The 18,888-nt window shown below is 40.8% G+C and overlaps 1 protein-coding gene across 4 annotated transcripts in view; it reads right to left on the bottom strand.

The window, feature by feature from the left end:
- akap10 (A kinase (PRKA) anchor protein 10) overlaps positions 1-18,888 on the bottom strand; it is an 87,181-nt gene that overhangs the window by 36,606 nt on the left and 31,687 nt on the right. For all 4 annotated transcript variants that reach the window (XR_005944228.1, XM_041197710.1, XM_041197711.1 and 1 more), the window contains exons 3-4: positions 8,724-8,909; positions 4,045-4,611 (exon numbers count right to left, since the gene is read on the bottom strand). Coding sequence is in view for 3 of the 4 variants with exons in the window: in XM_041197710.1 (XP_041053644.1) it covers positions 4,045-4,611; positions 8,724-8,909 (753 nt within the window). In the remaining variant the exon portion in view is untranslated. The remainder of the gene's footprint in view (positions 1-4,044; positions 4,612-8,723; positions 8,910-18,888) is intronic.

Here is an 18,888-nt window from a genome sequence, read left to right as displayed (position 1 = left end):
GAAAGGAATCTGTGTAAGGTAGAGGCATTTAAGACCTATCCAGCCTGTATGCCTGCAACCAACTAGCAAAGCAACCTCATTTGGAATTCATAAGGTCAAAAATGCTTTGCTGGATGTCTATTTAAAGTCTATTGGTTATTGTTGCCTCAGTGGAGATTTACCTGGGGGTGATTATTTGGGATTTGTTAAAAAGTTATCATAGTTGTAATTTGTATCCAATTTTTTGTTAAATTAATAAATGTTTAATTTAGTTTTATATAAAAACCACGAGACCCAGTGGTCTTATTCTTACTAAATTCAAAGTCTGCATCTCGAAATTACAAATTGCAAAAAATGGGCTATGACATTTGTTTCAAGTTTCCCTCTGGGATTTAAGCAAATCAGCATTTACCATCGGCTGTGTCATAATACCGAGAACTGAATCTCATTAACAGTGTTGTGCAATCGCAGCAGGAACAGCAACTTAGTACGCTATGCGCAAGAGCAGTTGCTGCCAAACTTTCAGCGGTACCTCCAAAAACGAACTGCCAGGCCAAATTATTTTAAAGCAAATTGTGTAAAATCTGTTATTGAAGTTTATTGCTGAGGGTGTAGAGTCTTCTGTTATGGACACATTTTTCTTTCTCAATTCTCAAAGTAATTTAAGATTATTTGGACCTGGCTGTCCTGTTGTAATATCACAAGATTTTTACCGTACATTAAACTTGGTACAGTATATATGTGAAAAAATTAAAGCTCCTAGATTCAATAGGCTTAAAAAATTGTCCTCTTTGTGGGTCTTGTTAACCAGCAAACTGGGGATGAAGCGAATGCAAAAGCTTGAAAGCTTATTTGCATGTGAGACTGGAGGTTTGCAAATGATAGCGCATAATGTATCTTACACTATGGGATAAGTAATAATTAATATGCCTCATATGTCAGTGTATAAAGCATTTCCCCACCCCTCCCCCAGCCCCCTCCAAATCTGTCTCTGACATGATCACGGTATCACAATATGTGCAGGAAATGTAAGAGTCTTTCACTAATCCTATTTTGTATTTGGAGAATTTTCAAATATTAAAATTAGTCTCACAAATATTGGCTTTATAAGCTAAGGATTCTACAAGCCTGCCTTGGGACACTTCCTTAAGCAAGTCCTCAGATTCCGAAATTCAAATAAAAAGCTATGTTGTGCATAAGATAATACAAAGCTGTGTGGGAGGGTGAGCTGTGAGGAGGATGCAGAGATGCTTTAGTATGATTTGGACAAGCTGAGTGAGTGGGCAAATGCATGACAGATGCAGTACAATGTGGATAAATGTGAGGTTATCCACTTTGGTGGCAAAAACAGGAAGGCAGATTATCTGAATGGCTATAAATTGAGAGAGAGGAATGTCCAACGAGACCTGGGTATCCTTGTACACCAGTCGCAGAAGGTGAGCATGCAGGTGCAGCAGGCGGTAAAGAAGGTGTGTTGGCCTTCATAGCGAGAGGATTCGAGTACAGGAACAGGGATGTCTGGCTGCAATTATACAAGGCCTTGGTGAGACCACACCTGGAATAGTGTGTGCAGTTTTGGTCTCCTTATCTGAGGAAGATTGTTCTTGCTATAGAGGGAGTGCAGTGAAGGTTTACCAGCCTGATTCCTGGGATGACGGGACTGACAGAAGAGGAGAAATTGAGTTGGTTAGGATTATATTCGCTGGAGTTCAGAAGAATGAGGGGGGATCTCATAGAAACCTATAAAATTCTAACAGGACTAGACAGATGCAGGAAGGATGTTCCCAATGGTGGGGGAGTCCAGAACCAGGGGTCACAGTCTGAGGGTATGGGGTAGACCACTTAGGACTGAAATGAGGAGAAATGTCTTCACCTAGAGGGTGGTGAGCCTGTGGAATTCACTACTACGGAAAGTAGTTGAGGCCAAAACATTGTATGTTTTCAAGGAGGAGTTAGATATAGCTCTCGGAGCAAAAGGGATCAAAGGATATGGGGAGAAAGTGGGAGCAGGCTATTGAGTTGGATGATCAGCCATGATCATATTGAATGGCGGAACAGGCTCAAAGGGCTAAATGGCCTACTCCTGCTCCTATTTTCTATATTTTTATAAGCATATAGTATTCTATTACAAACTTCATTTTTTTGGCTGGGGAAGGGGTGTGGGGGTAGGGGAAATGAGGGAGAGAGGGAGGACAAGGAGAGGATGCATTGAGTTTGAAATGCTCCCAGAACTTGCATAAGTTTAAGAATTGGTGAATCCTGAAATTTGTATTAACAAACACATTCTGTGGTCCTCCTTTAAAATCTGAAGTAATTGTAAAAGATACCAAATTCAATCAAATTACTATATACAAATCTGAACATGCATTTAAACCAGGAGTTAAGCCATTTTGAAGGATTGAAGTTAAAAATAATTAAATTTCCAGTATCATAACATTTGGAAGAAAAATGGATCCCTTTATTCAACAAGTACAGAATGGGATTAAAATATTGAAAATATGCTTCCAACCTATCAAATTCTGCTCTCTCTGAATGGATTTAATATTAATGCTGTTTGTTGGACTTTTATCAGGCTTCCAGCAAATCCAAACACTGAATTCAAGTACAGAACTTGTCAGCTGTCAGAATTTAAGTGCATCCTCAATTTAGAGATTTCCTGCCTGTAAATCATACTGAGTTCATTCAATAATTGAAGTTATAAGCACAATGATTATGACACAAGTTATAGCTTTCTAGCCAGACCTTCACTTTTAATATTTAATTGTTATTTTACCAAATGCTCATTTTGGGAGAACGAGGATTGGGGGGTTGGAGCAGTAGTCAGCACTAGATCACAGCAACAAATAAAGTAGAGAGAAGTGAACACAAAAAAACCTACAAAATTTGTAAGAGTACCACTTGACATTGCTAAATGATTTAAATCACATAACTTAACAAATTACTTCCAAATTAAGTGCCTTATGAAAAGGTAAACATATCAGCTTCTCAATACCAGCAACTTTCCATAAACAATGGAAATAAAATAAATTCAGTTGATCAATTTTCAGTGGTACTGGTTGAAGAAGCAGCTCTGGTAAATCATTGTAAAAACTCCAAGCTCTTCTGATAGTCTTGGTAGAGTGAGGGATGTTGGTCAGGATACTCAAGAGAACTTGCTGCTCTTCTTCAAAGTGTCATAAATCAACTAAACAGATACATTGGACTGTGATTTAATGTCTCACCAAAAGGACAGTACCACCAACAGCGCAGCACTCTCCCTTTACCACAGTGGAGTGCCAGTCCAGGATTATGGGCATTAATTCTGACGTCAAGATTGAAACCCCACCTCCTGACTTGGTGGTGAATGCTGCCAATTTGTTCATACAGCATTATACCAGAATTATGCTTCATTCTTTGTAAAGTAATCTGGATAGTTTGAACTAAACCAGGTCATTACATACAGATTGTTACAAACATACATTGTATTTGCTGCAGAGCTCTCCACAGGAAGATTAAATCATAGAAGCTGGAAACTGGAGCTCATTTTAAGAGTTCTTCATTCAAAGTCTACAGAATTGCATCTCACTCAGCAACAAAATGGGAGTTAATTTCAAGATATGCATTTTACTTTTCAAAGGAGAAAATTGTAGGCAAACATGAAGAAATGTATACCACTGACACTAAATTATCAGTAGGCTCTTTCATACTGAAATGCATATCCCTGCCCCTGCCACACCCCACCACCACTGCTGCCCCCCACCCCCCCCCAAAAAAAAGGTCCATCCTTAAAAATTAAGATACTTTTCTTTCTCATTACCAACCAAGCAGAGACCAGGAACTGAAAGTGGGACACCTGGATTTGCCTAGCTCAGTTGATTGTAGATCAACTCATTAAGCCATTGACAGAGGGCATTTTACTTTGAAAGTTAATTGTTTGTCCATTCTAGTTAATTATAACCAGCCAACGATGATTTAAAGAGCCTCTTAATACCAACAACGAAGTAAATTCTAATATCATAGAATAAACACATCACAGAAGAGAAAATGGTGACTATTTTTGAAGGAAATTGATAGAAGCAGGCTTACTTTTCATCAGTTTGTCTGATAGGTCTTTCAGCCCTGTTTGGTGTGGATGTCCTTTCGATGCAGGTTTTAGAGATTCTTGACTTGCGGCCTCTGTATGAATGGTTACCGTTCTTGTTGTCCCAACATGCAATGGATTCAGATCACTGCCACCCAGATTAAATGAGTGGTTTGGAGATGTTTTATTTCGCCCAACACAGTCCAGGCTAGTGGGGTCCAGGACACTAATTTTAGCACCGCTAGAAACCAGATTGTCCTTCGCCTGCAGGTCAGTAGTACCGGAGTCACATGATACTGGCACATCAGCATCACAACGTCTGTTTGCAGGGGAAGCAGGTTCTGCTAAAGAGCTGTGTTTGACTGTGTTCAGGCTGTGGGCTCTGATGCGAGACCAGCTTGTGGAGCGGAAACTTTCTGCCTCCAACCAGAATTTAACTAAATGTCCAACTCCTTGCATCTCCATGAACTGGATGATGTACGGGAGAGCAGTGCTGTCCTGCAGGACTTGTTCAAGAGTCTTTGAGAGCCTGGAGTTAGTCTCTTCAGCTTTATAATTCAGGCAAGAATGACCTATTTAAAAACAAAAACATGAAAAATAGCATGGACACTTTCTATTCAGTACAGTGGCATATTTGCACCAAGAGATACTGTCAAACCACAGCACACCGTAGGAGGAAAAAATATCTGCTTCAGCACACATGTTGGACTGTAATTCTAATAATAGTCAATTTTGTTCCAAATCTGTTGAAAAATAACACTCTTATGTATCTGTGAAATGGTTCCAATCAATTATTGTTGGATATAGTACAGCCGCTACTATCTAATGTGGAATAAACCAATTATATATATTTTTATAAAGTAAAGTCCAACTTGTAATATGCTCCTGTTAGCACTGTGTTGTTGTGTCATGCGCTGGTAAGATATGTTGTGCATCTGCCACATTGCAGGTTACCAAACTCAGCCAGCTGTTGGGGGAGCTGCAAAAATGGAGGTGGCACATTTCCCAACGCACCAAATCCATGTACAACCTAAAATGCCATTTTTTATTGTAAGTCCAGACAGCAACTTTTATCCAGTAATTCTTCAATGTCTGACCTTCTAAGGGCCTCACTGCATACTTCACTGCAGACAGCTGTCGACTTGCACCTCCCATTGTAAAAGGTACACACACATCAGTTATACAAACAGCTGTTTGCAATGAAGCATAAAGTGTGTCTTTTAGAAATTCAGAGAATGCAACACAAATGGAGGAAAAATGCTGCAAGTTAACTATAGATGTATTGTTACAAGGTACTTGAGCATACAAATTTATACACAATGTCAGATATAAACTTGTAACAGCATGAAATGACACATTTGTCTGGCCTATCATGAAGCCCTTCCAAATAAATATGCAGAACTTGAAATGCCATGAATTTTCACCAAGTTGCTTCATCTTCTCAGGAAGTCAGATATACAGAACAAAAGCCTCCAAAATTGCTCTTGAATTTCCAAGGGCAATAAGAACAAAATAACTCTAGGATATCAACTTAACATTAGAATATACATTATTCAGCACACCCCTCTTGTAGTCATTTCCATGAAACCCATAAAGTTGGACTTGCCATGATCTGCTCTATAATTCAATATGTATAAAATACTATTTCTAGAAGGGAGCCATAAGAATATTTGATTTTGCGCGTCTTAGAGGCAGTATAAAAAAAAATCTAGCCATTGAGAAATCCGCTTTTTGAGTTCTGCTAGCTTCTTCATAAATAACTCATTTGCTGTTTTGGATTAAATTTTGTTCACTGTCTGTACATAACTTAACCTGCTTGATATGACATAACTAGAGAAAAGGGCATAAGATTTTCCAAAAGACACTGTACCAAAACTATCTACTGGTTGTGGCTCCTTCCGCTCTATTTTTAATAGATAAACTACTCGTCACCTGGAATTCCTTAAAAGATCTGCTACAGCACGTTATGCTTCTGGATTTAGAGACACAGATCACATTTTTCTCAATAACTTTTCCAGGACTAATCCAGTATTAATATTTCTCACTTGGCTTACATCGTACACAATTCTTGAACTAAATTTACTGCTGAGTTTTCAGCAGCACACATGAAACCAAACCAGTAATTTCTGGAAATTATTACAGCTGCAAAGTATAAGACTGTTAAGTAACTTTTAAAATGACCTCCACACAAAATTAGAAATTCAGCTAATTGTTTATAGAGCACTTCAAATTTCTATTTGCCCCATATGGCCCAAACAACTTTCATGATTTTCAAATGACCTGCTGTCATGCTCTTTTCAACTTATAAGTTTGAATCAACTCGAGTACCAAATACTATTTCAGCAATTAGACTATGTACACACTGCAGTACTGCCAACAAAAAAAGTACGTGATCCTTTATTTCTCCTAATTCCATTTCCAAACATTCAGCGTGAAAGTTATACAAAGGTGGTTGTCTCATTTTTGAAAGCTGAAATATTGCAGAAACCACCAAGACCAACAATGAAAGTGTTTCAATCAGTCCTTTCTCAGCACAAAATTAATTTCACTGCAGCAAAAGAAAGCCAATAAGATGTCTAACCAATTTTAGCTTTAACTCTCACATTCTACTTCTCCAGGGTAAAGCATGGTATTGGATAAGAAGTTAGCTGAAAAAAAGATACAAAAGAGGCCTGAATCTGTTCCTCCTGTTTCTTTAAATGTTGTACACATGATATACATTACAGGAGTGATCTTTGGACCCCTGTTGTTTTTGTCTGAATTCACTAGCTTGTATGTTGAAAATAAAATGTAATGTTTTCAAATATGCTTACAACACTAAATTAGAACAGCTGCAAAGACAGAGATTGCAATAAAAAATGATTTTGATTGGCTATGTCATTGGGATACTGATCACAAACAATCCAAGCTAATTCTGACCAGAGTCCCAGTTTCTTCACCATCACACTGTTCCATGTTCTTCCTTCTCCTACTCTCAATTCTCACCATCCTATTTTTCCCCTCAGCCACACACATGTCTGAAAATATTCCTGCGCCCCACCACTTCAGTGAACCAGCCTGCAACTTTCATTCACCTGGTCCTTTGAAGCATTGTGGCCAAACCCCAAATGGACACAGTCATCATTTACAATGTCAAGCTGAATTCCTGGACTCCAATACACCAACTACAAAACATTGTCTCTATGAAAATGCCTCAGCATACTTCTCAAATAATAAGTACAAGTTCTTCCCATCAAGTTACACAGCATTCAAAATAAATGTCTTATGGAATTCCAACCTGGTGCTGATCATGTGAAACATCACAGAAAGCATTGCTGCTTTCAATGTCCTCTAACTTTAGGGTCACCATTGGTCTTTTATATGAGCTAGAATGAAGCAGAAAAGATTCTTCTGAGATGGAAAACTGCACCTAACAAGTTCAAAGCCATTACAGAGTTGAACCTGAAATACTCCTCGACTGTCGAGAGAATCTAGCAGTATCACTGGCATTATTCTGTGTTTACTGTAAAGCTATTGTAGCTCCGGAATCTACTGGCTGCTGTGCATAGGTTAACAATAATCTTAATCTCTGATTCATATGTATTCCTCTACCCCCATAAAAACTGTTACTTAAATATGCATCAATAATAACATTACATTTTAATAGCATCTTAAATGCAGTAAAACTTCCCAAGTTACTTCACAGCAGCATTACCAATCAAAATTTGAGATTAGGCCACAGCAGGAGATTTAGGGCAGACAACCAGAAATTTGGTCAAAAGGAGTGTCATAAAGGAAGAAAGGGAGGTGGGGTGATGGTGAGGTTCACCAATAAAGCTCCAGAGCTTCAGGCATTGGCAGCTGAAAGCACAGCCACCAGACATAATCTTTCAGTGCACATAACAAAGGTAGCAGCGTGAACTGATCCAGTCAGCACTTCTGAGTTTGCATTGAGTATTAAGGAAGATTTACTACAAGTCTTGAAGAGCATCACAAGGGGGGTTAAAAAGCAGCTTTAACATGAGGATTGTGATAATAGCTGAGCTGTGGACCCTCAGGTGTATAGATTTATCCTGCCACATATACCAAACTGGATATGAATATTAACCAGACATTTATTGTTAGTCTTCACCAGCTAATGTTGATGCAATAGAAGTTCTATTAGGCTGGAAGGCAGCCACCTAGCATAGTGATTTCACATTGATAAAGTCAAGGTGGCAACTTGTAAATGTGGTCACTAAAGTTATAAAGAGGTAGTTAGTGGCGCCAACTCAGATGTAGGAGATCTAGGAATACAAAAATAACATTAACAACTCCTTCAAAAAGAGTTCTAAATGCTTTCAAACACTGACGGGAATTTCCCTTGTTCTACATTGTCCCTTCAATATTTAATCCTCATTTCGGACTGAGCAGCATGCTCAATTGAACAGATATAAAAATCATTCTAAAATTTAATTCCATGGCATCGGGAGAATGCCTGTCTTTCTACTACAGATTCCAAATTGCCAAACCATTCCTTTGAATATTTTAAAACTTTCACAATGCTGGGACTATCGTTTATTACAGCTTTAGCAATTATAACACCCAATGGTACAATAATAGAACAAAACCTTCAAAAGGTCACATGCTGCCTCTCTAGCCTTACCGAAGGATGTCTACTGTTGATTAATATTTTACCACACAAATTAACAATTTACAACTTTACCTAAGTCTCCAAAATGTGCAGCTTCCATATGAATCGGCTGTTGGTTGAGAACTGCTGTTCTGCCACGTGCAAAGGAGTCCATGTTGGCAGAGATGGCGTTGATCGCCACATTGCTTGGTCCTGCAGCTTCCAGAAGTGCATGGTTCCTGCTTGGTGATGGAGTTGCAACAGGACTAGTGGCTGGGACTACAAAAAAGAGAAAATATTCAGAGAATTACTTTGGTGGAAGCCTAACCTGAATGACAATTGTAATTAATTATTGGTAAAATCTTAAGATCCACTTAAAATATAACTAGTGATGGACAGGCAGCATATTGCCAGGACCTTGCCATCTTGTTTCCACAGTTCTGACTCCAGGTCTTGAAAATTATCATACCTTTCAAAACAGTTGAACAGTGAGGATGAAGGCTCTTCGCTAGATAAAATCAAAGATCCTAAATGGAGTACATTTGGGCATTCTTAGCCCAGTGTTCCTGACAGCCAAATCTCCCCAGCATAAGGCTTTCACCAAATACAAATTAATTTAAATTTAAAATATTAAAAGTACATCATATTTCTAGGAGGAAAAACACTGAACAAAATATCAAAAGAGGTTTTCTGAAGCAGGGTATACTGGCCAAAATCTTAAAAACTCGCCACAGGTTTAATATCTCTCATTATGTGATCATGTATTTAATGTCAATTAACTAAAATGACAATTTTTTAGCTTAATTACATGTATTCTAACTTTATTTCAGAGTTACATAAATATTCCTTAATTATGAAGTAGGAGGGACACCCAAACGTAAGTCAGTAACATGTGTTCTCCCCATTAGATGGTATCTGTACTTCAGTGAGGAGCAGCCAAAGTGAGAGCATAAGTTTACAAATGCTTAATTATTCTGCAAGTTCTTTTCAAATTTTAAAATGTAGACATTTATAGGCAGCAATAATAAAACTCCCATTGCGCACTGCCCAACAAGTACCATAATTTAATCCATATTTATTTTAGTCCAAATAGCAAAAAACAAATTGGGAAAAATGAATCTAGTCTTACCCTCCAATTAACACAACTCCATTATAACTTACTTCATGCCTATAAATGCTGAATAATAACACTTAAATAATCAATTTATTCTTCACTATTCAGTTAGTGAAAATATTGCATTGTGTACACCGTGATAAATCATTTTGGTTTCTACATAGGCCACCTCAACAGCAATCCTGCTACTGAACTACAAAAGGAGATAGTCATCACCAAAAGTAACAAATTACACAAATTAAAACACATGAATCATAAGGAAACTAAAAGCAAATTGTTATGGACTAGAACAATTCTGACAACAGGAGAATAACTTTACTAATGCAAATTCCTAGGAGTAGGGAGAACCCATGGTCACACAATACAGTTCAGTCTTCATCATTAGCACACAGGAGCTAGCCATTGCCAATGTGCATGTGTGAAGCCTTGTTAAATGTCAAGATCTGCGTCATTCAGTAGAACAAGTGCTTTATGTTTTTTTTAATGTTATCAGAGTCTTCCAGTCAACAACGCCTTTATTTTTTGTAATGTTAGTAATTACTGTTATAACTCCAACAACAGAACAAAATGCAAAAACAAGGAAAATGTTTTCAATTTACGAAGAATTCATTTTATTTAAGGCTGCCTTAGACTGACTATTGAAGGAAATAGAGATACAAATACTGGAATTAAATTGCTAAGGATGCACATTTAAAGTTAAGTGTAAGAAAAAAATCATTAAAAAGAGTCCAATCATAAATGAAGAAGTTATTTAGGTCTTTGTATTACATAATCATACGTGAAGTCAGAAGCGTTGGAAACCAAGTACAGAAGTAAAGATTTCAGTGTGCTTGAATATTAGAAAAACATTGAAATCACAGAATCACCGTTTGCAAAAACTTCCCTAGGCCCCAAATTCAATCAACGCATTAATATTGGCAGTAGTTTCCACTTAAGCTCTTTTGCCGCAAGAATTTCACATTTACAAAAGCTGGGCTTACATTAACTAAGCCCACATGAGATCTTTACTGCTTCCCCCTTCCACTTCAAACTCCCCAATTTTCATCTTAAATTTTTTCAGACCCTGTAATGTCATCTCTGTTACTGTCCTATCTGTGATGCCTTTCATGTAGAAAAGTGTCTCAACACTCTTCAGAGGTAAAACAAAATAAATATTGAGGCTGAGACAAGGGGCAATTTGGAAGAGCAAGCAAAAGTTTGGTAGAGAAGATGGGTTTTATAAGGGATCTTATAAAGCCTTTCTAAAACCTCCAAGCCCACAAAATTTTTAAAAAAGGACAAATCTACAAGTAAATAATACAAAGAACTTGCATTTATATGGCAACTTAAATTCAATAAAACAGAGAGCTATGGAACCATAGAAAAGTCATGGCACAGAAAGGGGCCATTCAGCCAATTGGGTCAGCGCCAGCTGAAAAATAATTAAAAAAACTAGTTGCACATTCTAATCCCACCATCCAACACCTGGTCCATAGCCTTGCAGGTTACAGCACTTTAGGTGCAGATCCAGGTACCTTTTAAATGAATTGAGGATTTCTGCCTCCACCACCAAACCAAGCAGTGAATTCCAAACACCCACCACCCTCTGGGTGAAGAAGTTTTTCCTCATGTCCCCTCTAATTCTTCTACCAATCACCTTAAATCTGTGCCCCCTGGTAATTGACTTCTTCGCTAGGGGAAATAGGAAACAGGGCATACCTGTCTACTCTACCTAAGCTCCTCATAATCTTGTACACCTCAACCAGGTCACCCCTCAGATGCCTCAGTTCCAAGGCTAAACAACATTAGCCAATCCAATCTTTGTTCATAACTGCAATTTTCAAGCCCTGGCAAAATTTTTGTAAATCTCCTCTGTATCGTCTCCAGAGCAATTATGTCCTTCCTGTAAGTGGCAACCAGAACTGTACACAAAATTCCAACTGTGACCTAACCAGCATTTTATAAAATTCCATCATTACATTACTGCTTTTGTATTCTATATCTCGTCCCATAAAGAAAAGCATTTCATAAGCTTTCTTTACCACCTGCCACCTTCAAGGACCTGTTGACATACACACTAAGGTCTCTTGCTTCATCTACCCCTCTCAACATCCTCCCATTTATTGTGTATTTCCTAGCTTTGTTTGCCCCCCCCCCCCCCCAATGCATTACCTCATACTTCTGTGGATTGAATTCCATCTGCCATTTTGCTGCCACTCAACCAAACCAATGACAGCATTTGAGACAACAGCTATTCTTTTCCCTATCAACTACATGGACAATGTTTATGTCACCTGCAAATTTTCCCAATCATGCCACCCACATTTAAGTCCAAATCATTAATATATACAACAGAAAGCAAGGGACCTGGTAAGGGGATGTTAATGTGTAATGAGGCAGGTTTAATAAATGATCTCAGAGTAAAGGATCCCTAGGAAACAGAGACCATAATATGGTAGAATTTAGCATTCAGTTTGAAAGTGAGAAACTTGGGTCAGAAACAACTGTGCTAAACTTAAATAAGGGTAATTACAATGGAATGAGGGCAGAGCTGGCTGGAGTGGACTGGAAAACAATTCAGCAGAAAAGATGGTTGATGAACAATGGCAGACATTTAAGAAAATAGTTTATGATTCTCAAGAAAGATAAATCCTATTTCCATATTCACTAGCACGTGTCCTTGGAAGTAATCCAAAGAATACTACCCGAGGTCTTGCTTGCGAATCTCTTTCTTAAACTCCCTGAAATCAGCCTGCAGGACCTCGTCCCTTTTTCTACCTATATCATTGGTACCAACGTGAACCACGACCTCTAGCTGTGCACCCTCAACCTCCAGAATCCTCTGAAGCCGCTCGGTGATATCCATGACCCTTGCACCAGGGAGGCAACATACCATCCTGAAATCACATCTATGACCAAAAAGTGCCTGTCTGTTCCCCTAACTATAAAATCCCCTACCACTATTGCTCTCCTGCCTTTTCTTCTCCCTTCCTGCACAGCTGAGTCACCTATGGTGCTCTGGATATGACATTGGCTGCTCTTTCCAGAGGAACCCTCTCCCCCATTGGTATTCAGAACTGAGTACCTGTTAGAATGTGGGATGTCCTCAGGAGTCTCCTACACTACATCTTGCTTTTCTTGTCTGCCTGGTGCTACCCAATCCCTCTCTACCTGCTCTTTCATAGACTGCGAGATGACTACCTTCTGAAATGTGCTATCCACATAGCTCTCATCCTCACAAATGCATCTCAGTGACATTAGCCGCTCCTCGATTTCAGAGAGTTAGAGTTTTTCTATTTGGTGGCACTTTCTGCACATGTAGTTGTCCAGGACATGGGTAGCATCCTGAAGTCCCCACATGGCATATCCCACTTAAGTCTTTTAATAAATCAGTAAGATTGAGATGGCCTGGATTCACATCAGTTGATAGGATTCAGGGACCATGACTTGAAGTTGGGAGACCACTGGTTTCAAATCCCCGATGGCCTAGTTTCTCCCGATCTCTATAACTTCCTTCCTTCAATCCTCAGTCACCCCTGTGCTTTTCTAATCATAGCCTACTACATATCTGATTTTATTCACTCCACCACTGGTCATTGTGCCTTCAGCAGACAAGGGGCTAAGTTCTGGAATTCTCTTCCTGAACCTTGCTGCCTTTCCTTGTTTAAAATGCTCCTTAAGGCATACCGTTGAGTAAACATTTGGTCGCTTATCCCAGTATCTCTCTTTAAATGGCTCTGCGTCAAATTTTGTTTCTTAATCTCTTCTGTAGAGCACCTTGGGATGCAGTGTAGGATCATCGGGAGAAACGAGGCAATGTCCCCTTTTCATGGTGCAAGCAGCCATATCCCAGTAGGGAGTGGGAGGGGTTGTTGGGTGGTCAGTCGGGGGTTGGGGGGGGCGTGGGGGTTCCAGGCACCGGGTAATTGCCCAACAGAAATTGAAGCTTCCCAGGCATTTCCTGTGCAATCCTTCCTTGGGGACTTCCGATAGGTCCCAAGGGCATTTTCCGGGATACCTCTGGGGTATGACCCTCCGGAGAATGGAAAATCTGAGCCCATGTTAAAGGCATTATATAAATGTAGTGGGATACAGATTAAAATCCATTTGACTAAAGCAAGGAAATTTTCCCTGTTCTACGTTAATTTTGGGTGCTCTAACATTACTAAGGTAAAGTATGGAAGTACTGTGACAGAGCCATTGCCTTTGGTTCCTGTCACACACTCACTGGCCCCTGGTTGAGACTGAACTGGATTGTTTGTCATATTTGACCCAGAGATGAGCTTCCAACCACATATCCATGCCATCAAGATGGCCTTTTTCCACAGAGATAAAAACAAAAAACTGCGGATGCTGGAAATCCAAAACAAAAACAGAAGCAGCCGATGCTGCCAGACCTGCTGAGTTTTTCCAGGTAATTCTGTTTTTGTTTTGGCCTTTTTCCACCTCCGTAATCATCTGACTTCACCCTATCTTAGCTCAGCTCCCACTGAAACCCCTCATTCATATCTTTGTTACACTTAGACATGCTTATTCCAATACATTCCTGACCAACCTATCAAGTTCTACACTCCATAAACTTTGAGGTCATCTTAATCTCTGCTGTCTTAACTTGCACCAAATCCTGGTCCCCCTTAACCCCTGAGCTCACTGAAGTACAGTGACTCTCAGTTACACCATTTTTAAAATTCACACCCTCGTTTTCAAATCACCCCAAGGCCTCGTACCTCGCCATCTCTAGTCATCTCCTCAACCTTCCAGGAAAGCTGTCCTCCTCTAATTCTGGCCTCTTGAGCAGCCCCAACTTCAATGGCTATACCAGTGGCAGTCATACCTTTAGCTGTCAAGACTCTAAACTGTGATATTCCCTCCCTAAAGCCTGTCCGTCTCACTACCCCTTTTTCTTCCTTTATCATAGAATGGTTATAGCACAGAAGGAGGCCATTTGGCCAGTCTGGTCAATGCTGGCTCTTTGCAAGAGCCATTCCCTTACCTTTTTACCATAGCCCTGCAAAATTTTCCTTTTCAGATAACAATTATGACGCATTTTAAAGTCTAATTTTTGAGCAGGCATCTTAAACTGCTTTAAGATGTTTAAGGTGCTAAATAAATGTAAGCTGTTGTTGCTGTAGTGGTTGTGGACCATAGCATAATATACCATAGAAACTGGGAGCCTTGATAAGAGCCTAATGTTCAAATTAATGCATTAGACAGTGAATAAATGGGCTGATAAATGTTCTTATGCTACACACATCTACTGATGCTGGTTGCATTCTGCACTTACTAAGCACATCAATTTAAAGCAGCACACCTGCTATTTTAGTTCCTGCGTATCGTCATGACAAGTTTCTTTTTGCTTCGTGGAATCACAGAATTGTTACCGAGCAGAAGGAGGCCACTTGGCCCATCATGCCTGCAGTGCCTCTCTGAATGTGCAATTCACCTAGTACCATTCAGTCGCTTTCTCCCATAACCTTGCGCATTCTTCAGGCTGTAACTTCCAAGCTCCAGGGCAGTGTAACTGGGGGATAGCCAAAGGACACGCTGGGGAACACCAATCCCCGGATGTTCCCAGGTAAGATCTGCATGGCACTTGCCTGGGAAGTGAAAACTTCTGATGGGCAATCGCCCTGCACTGGAACCATTCGAAAACGTCATTTAAATCACAAATTTCAGATGGTTCCAACAGTCTTACATCAATAGCTATCCAGTAAAAATTAGAAGAATTAAAAGCACTTTAAGCCCCAGTGTACGAGGGGCCTCCCCTCATCACCTCCCCGCCCGACCGACAACCTTCCCCTCACCACACAGGGTACTCCCCTGCCCGTGACTCGCCCCCCAGCCACCCCATAGGCCTTACTCGACTCCACCTCTCTCCTCACCACCTGCTGACTGCCCGACCCTCCCTCCCACCGTCAGCCTCCCTCCCTGACTGTCTGACCAACCACCCCCACCTGCCCAACGACCCCTCCCAACCTCCCGATAGCCCAACAACCTCTCCCCTCACCTGAACGCCGGACAACCACCTCCCCGCCGCCACCCAAGTATCTGAGTACCTCCACGCTCTTGTACTCTAAACCCTTATTAAAAAGTCCAGGAAAATATATGTTTTATTAACTGCTCTCTTGAACTGTCCTGCCACCTTCAATGATTTATGCACAGATCCCTCTTGGATTTCCAGCATCCGCAGTTTTTTTGTTTTTATCCCTCTGTTCCTACACCCACTTTAGAGTTGTACCCTTTATTTTATATTGTCTCTCCATGTTCTTCCTGCCAAAATGAATCACTTCACATTTTTCCGCACTGCCACCTATTCACCCATTCCACCAACTTGTATATGTTCTTTTGAAGTTCTACACTATCCTCCTCACAGTTAACAATGTTTCCAAGTTTTGTATCACTGGGATGTGGGCTTCATTCGCTGGGCCAGCATTTATTGCCCATCCCCAGTTGCCCTTGAGAAGGGTGATGGTGAGCTGCCTTCTTGAACCGCTGCAGCCCATGTGGTGCAGGTAAACCCACAGTGCTGTTAGGAAAGGAGTTCCAGGATTTTGACCCAGCAACAGTGAAGGAACAGTAATATATTTCCAAGTCAGGATGGTGAGTGAATGGAGGGGAACTTCCAGTTGGTGGTGCTCCCATCTATCTGCTGCCATTGTCCTTCTAGATGGTAGTGGTCATGGGCTTGGAAGATGCTGTCGAAGGAGCCTTGGGAATTCCAGAAATGCATCTTGTAGATGGTACACACTGCTGCTACTGTGCGTCGGTGGTGGAGGAAGTAAATGTTTGTGGATGTGGTGCCAATCAAGGAAGCTGCTTTGTCCTGGACAGTGTCAAGCTTCTTGAGTGTTGTGGGAGCTGCACTCATCTAGGTAAGTGGGAGTATTCCATCACTCTCCTGACTTGTGCCTTGTAGATGGTGAACAGACTTTGGGAAGCCAGGTGGTGAGTTACCCGTCGCAGGATTTCTAGCCTCTGACCTGCTCTTGTAGCCACAGTATTTATATGGCTGGTTCAGTTCAGTTTCTGGTCAATGGTAACCCCCAGGATGTTGCTAGTGGGGTATTCAGTGATGGTAATGTCACTGAACATTAAGGGGCGATGGTTAGGTTCTCTCTTCTTGGAGACAGTCATTGCCTGACACTTGTTACTTGCCACTTGGCAGCCCAAGCCTGGTTATTTACAGGTCTTGCTGCATTTGGACATGGACTGCTTCAGTACCTGAGGAGTCTCGAATGGTGCTGAACATTGTACAATCATCAGCCAACATCCCCACTTCCGACCTTATGATGGAAGGAAGGTCATTGATGGGCCTAGGATACTACCCTGAGGAACTCCTGCAGTGATGTCCTGAGATGACTGACCTCCAACAACCACAAACGTCTTCCTTTGTGCAAGATATGACTCTAACCAGTGGAGAGTTTTCCCCTGATTCCCACTGACTCCAGTTTTGCTAGGGCTCCTTGATGGCGCGCTCGGTCAAATGCAGCCTTGATGTCAAGGGCAGTTACTCTCACCTCATTACTTCATATTTTACCATGGCTTGTGCAGCATCATCTTCCTTTGTAAAGACAGATGCAAAGTATTAATTTAAGACCACAGCTGTGCCCTCTGCCCCTGTGTACAAATCCTCTTTTTGGTCCCTGATTGGCCTTACTCCTCTTTTCCCACTGTTTTACTATTTAAATGCCGAAAGAAGGCTTTGGGATTTCCTTCTGTGCCAGCTGTCAGTCTCTTTTCATACTCCCTCTTTGCTTCTCTTATTTGCTTCTTCACCTCTCCTCTGAATCTTTTATATTCAGCTTGGTTTTCAATTGTATTTTCTACCTGACAGCTGTCATAAAGACATGTTTTCTTTATCTTAATTTGTATATCCTTTTTCATCCGGGGGCTCTGGATTTGTTTGCCCCTTCCCTTTTGAGAGAACTTAGCTTCTCTGTGCTTCTTCTTTGAAGGTAGCCCATTGATCAGCTACCGTTTATCCTGCCAACCTTTGACTCCAATTTATTTGGCCCAGATCCATTCTTACCCCATTGAGGTTGGCTTCCCCCAGTTAATTTGTCTTACTCTGGACTGTTCTTTGTCTTTTTCTATAGTCAGCCTAAAAGAGGTATGATATAATGATCACTGTTCCCTAAATGTTCTCCTACTGACACTTGATCCACTTGACCCACCTCATTCCCAAGAATCAGGTCGAGCAGTGCCTCCTTCCTCTTTGGACTGGAAACATACTGAAGAAGATTTTCCTGAACACACTCTTGCCCCTCTTTGCCCTTTACACTACTACAATCCCAGTCTTTATTTGGATAATTAAAGTCCCCCATTATAAGTACTCTATAATTTTTGCATCTCCCTGTAATTTCTTTGCAAATTTGTTCCTCTACATCCTTCCCACTAGTTGGTGGCCTACAGACTACACCAAGCAATGTAACTGTATCCTTTTTGTTCCTGAGCTCTAGCCAAGTTGATTCTGTTCTCGATCCCTCTAGGACATCCTCTGTCTCCAGCACTGCAATGCTCTCCTTTATCAATACTACCACTTTTTCTTCCATTCTTCTCTTTCCTGAATACCTTAGATCCAGGGTTATTTAACAACCAGTCATGCCGTTCTTTAAGCCAGGTCTCTGTTATAGCCACATCATCACATTTCCACGTGGTAATCAGTGGCTGTAACTCAACCAGTCTTATTTATCGCACTCCGTGTATTCACATACATGCACAGTAACCCTGATTTTGACTCTATTGCTTTCTCCTTTATTCTGGCCCCACCTATTAGCTTACTATTCCCTACTCTAGTGCTATCCAACTCGCCCAGTTTTCTGCGCACCTTGGCACTCCTCTCCATTATCACCTAGTTCCCACGCACCTGCCGAGTTAGTTTAAAACTTCCCAACAGCACTAGCAAAACGCCCCACGAGGAACTCTGCCCCAGCTCTGTTCAGGTGCAACCTGTCTGGCCTGTACAGGTCCTACATCCTCGATGCTGGTCTCAGTGTCCTAAGAATTTAAAGCCCTCCCTCCTGCACCACCTTTCCAGCTATGCATTCATCTGTCTTATCCTCTTAATTTTGTACTCACTTGCACATGGCACTGGGAGTAATCCAGAAATTACTACTTTTGAGGTCCTGCTTGCTAATATTTTTACCTGGCTCCCTAAATTCAGAC

This window comes from Carcharodon carcharias, chromosome 10, assembly GCF_017639515.1.
Source record: "Carcharodon carcharias isolate sCarCar2 chromosome 10, sCarCar2.pri, whole genome shotgun sequence".
Taxonomy (NCBI): Eukaryota; Metazoa; Chordata; class Chondrichthyes; order Lamniformes; family Lamnidae; genus Carcharodon; species Carcharodon carcharias.
This window is presented reverse-complemented; position numbering and strand designations above follow the sequence as displayed.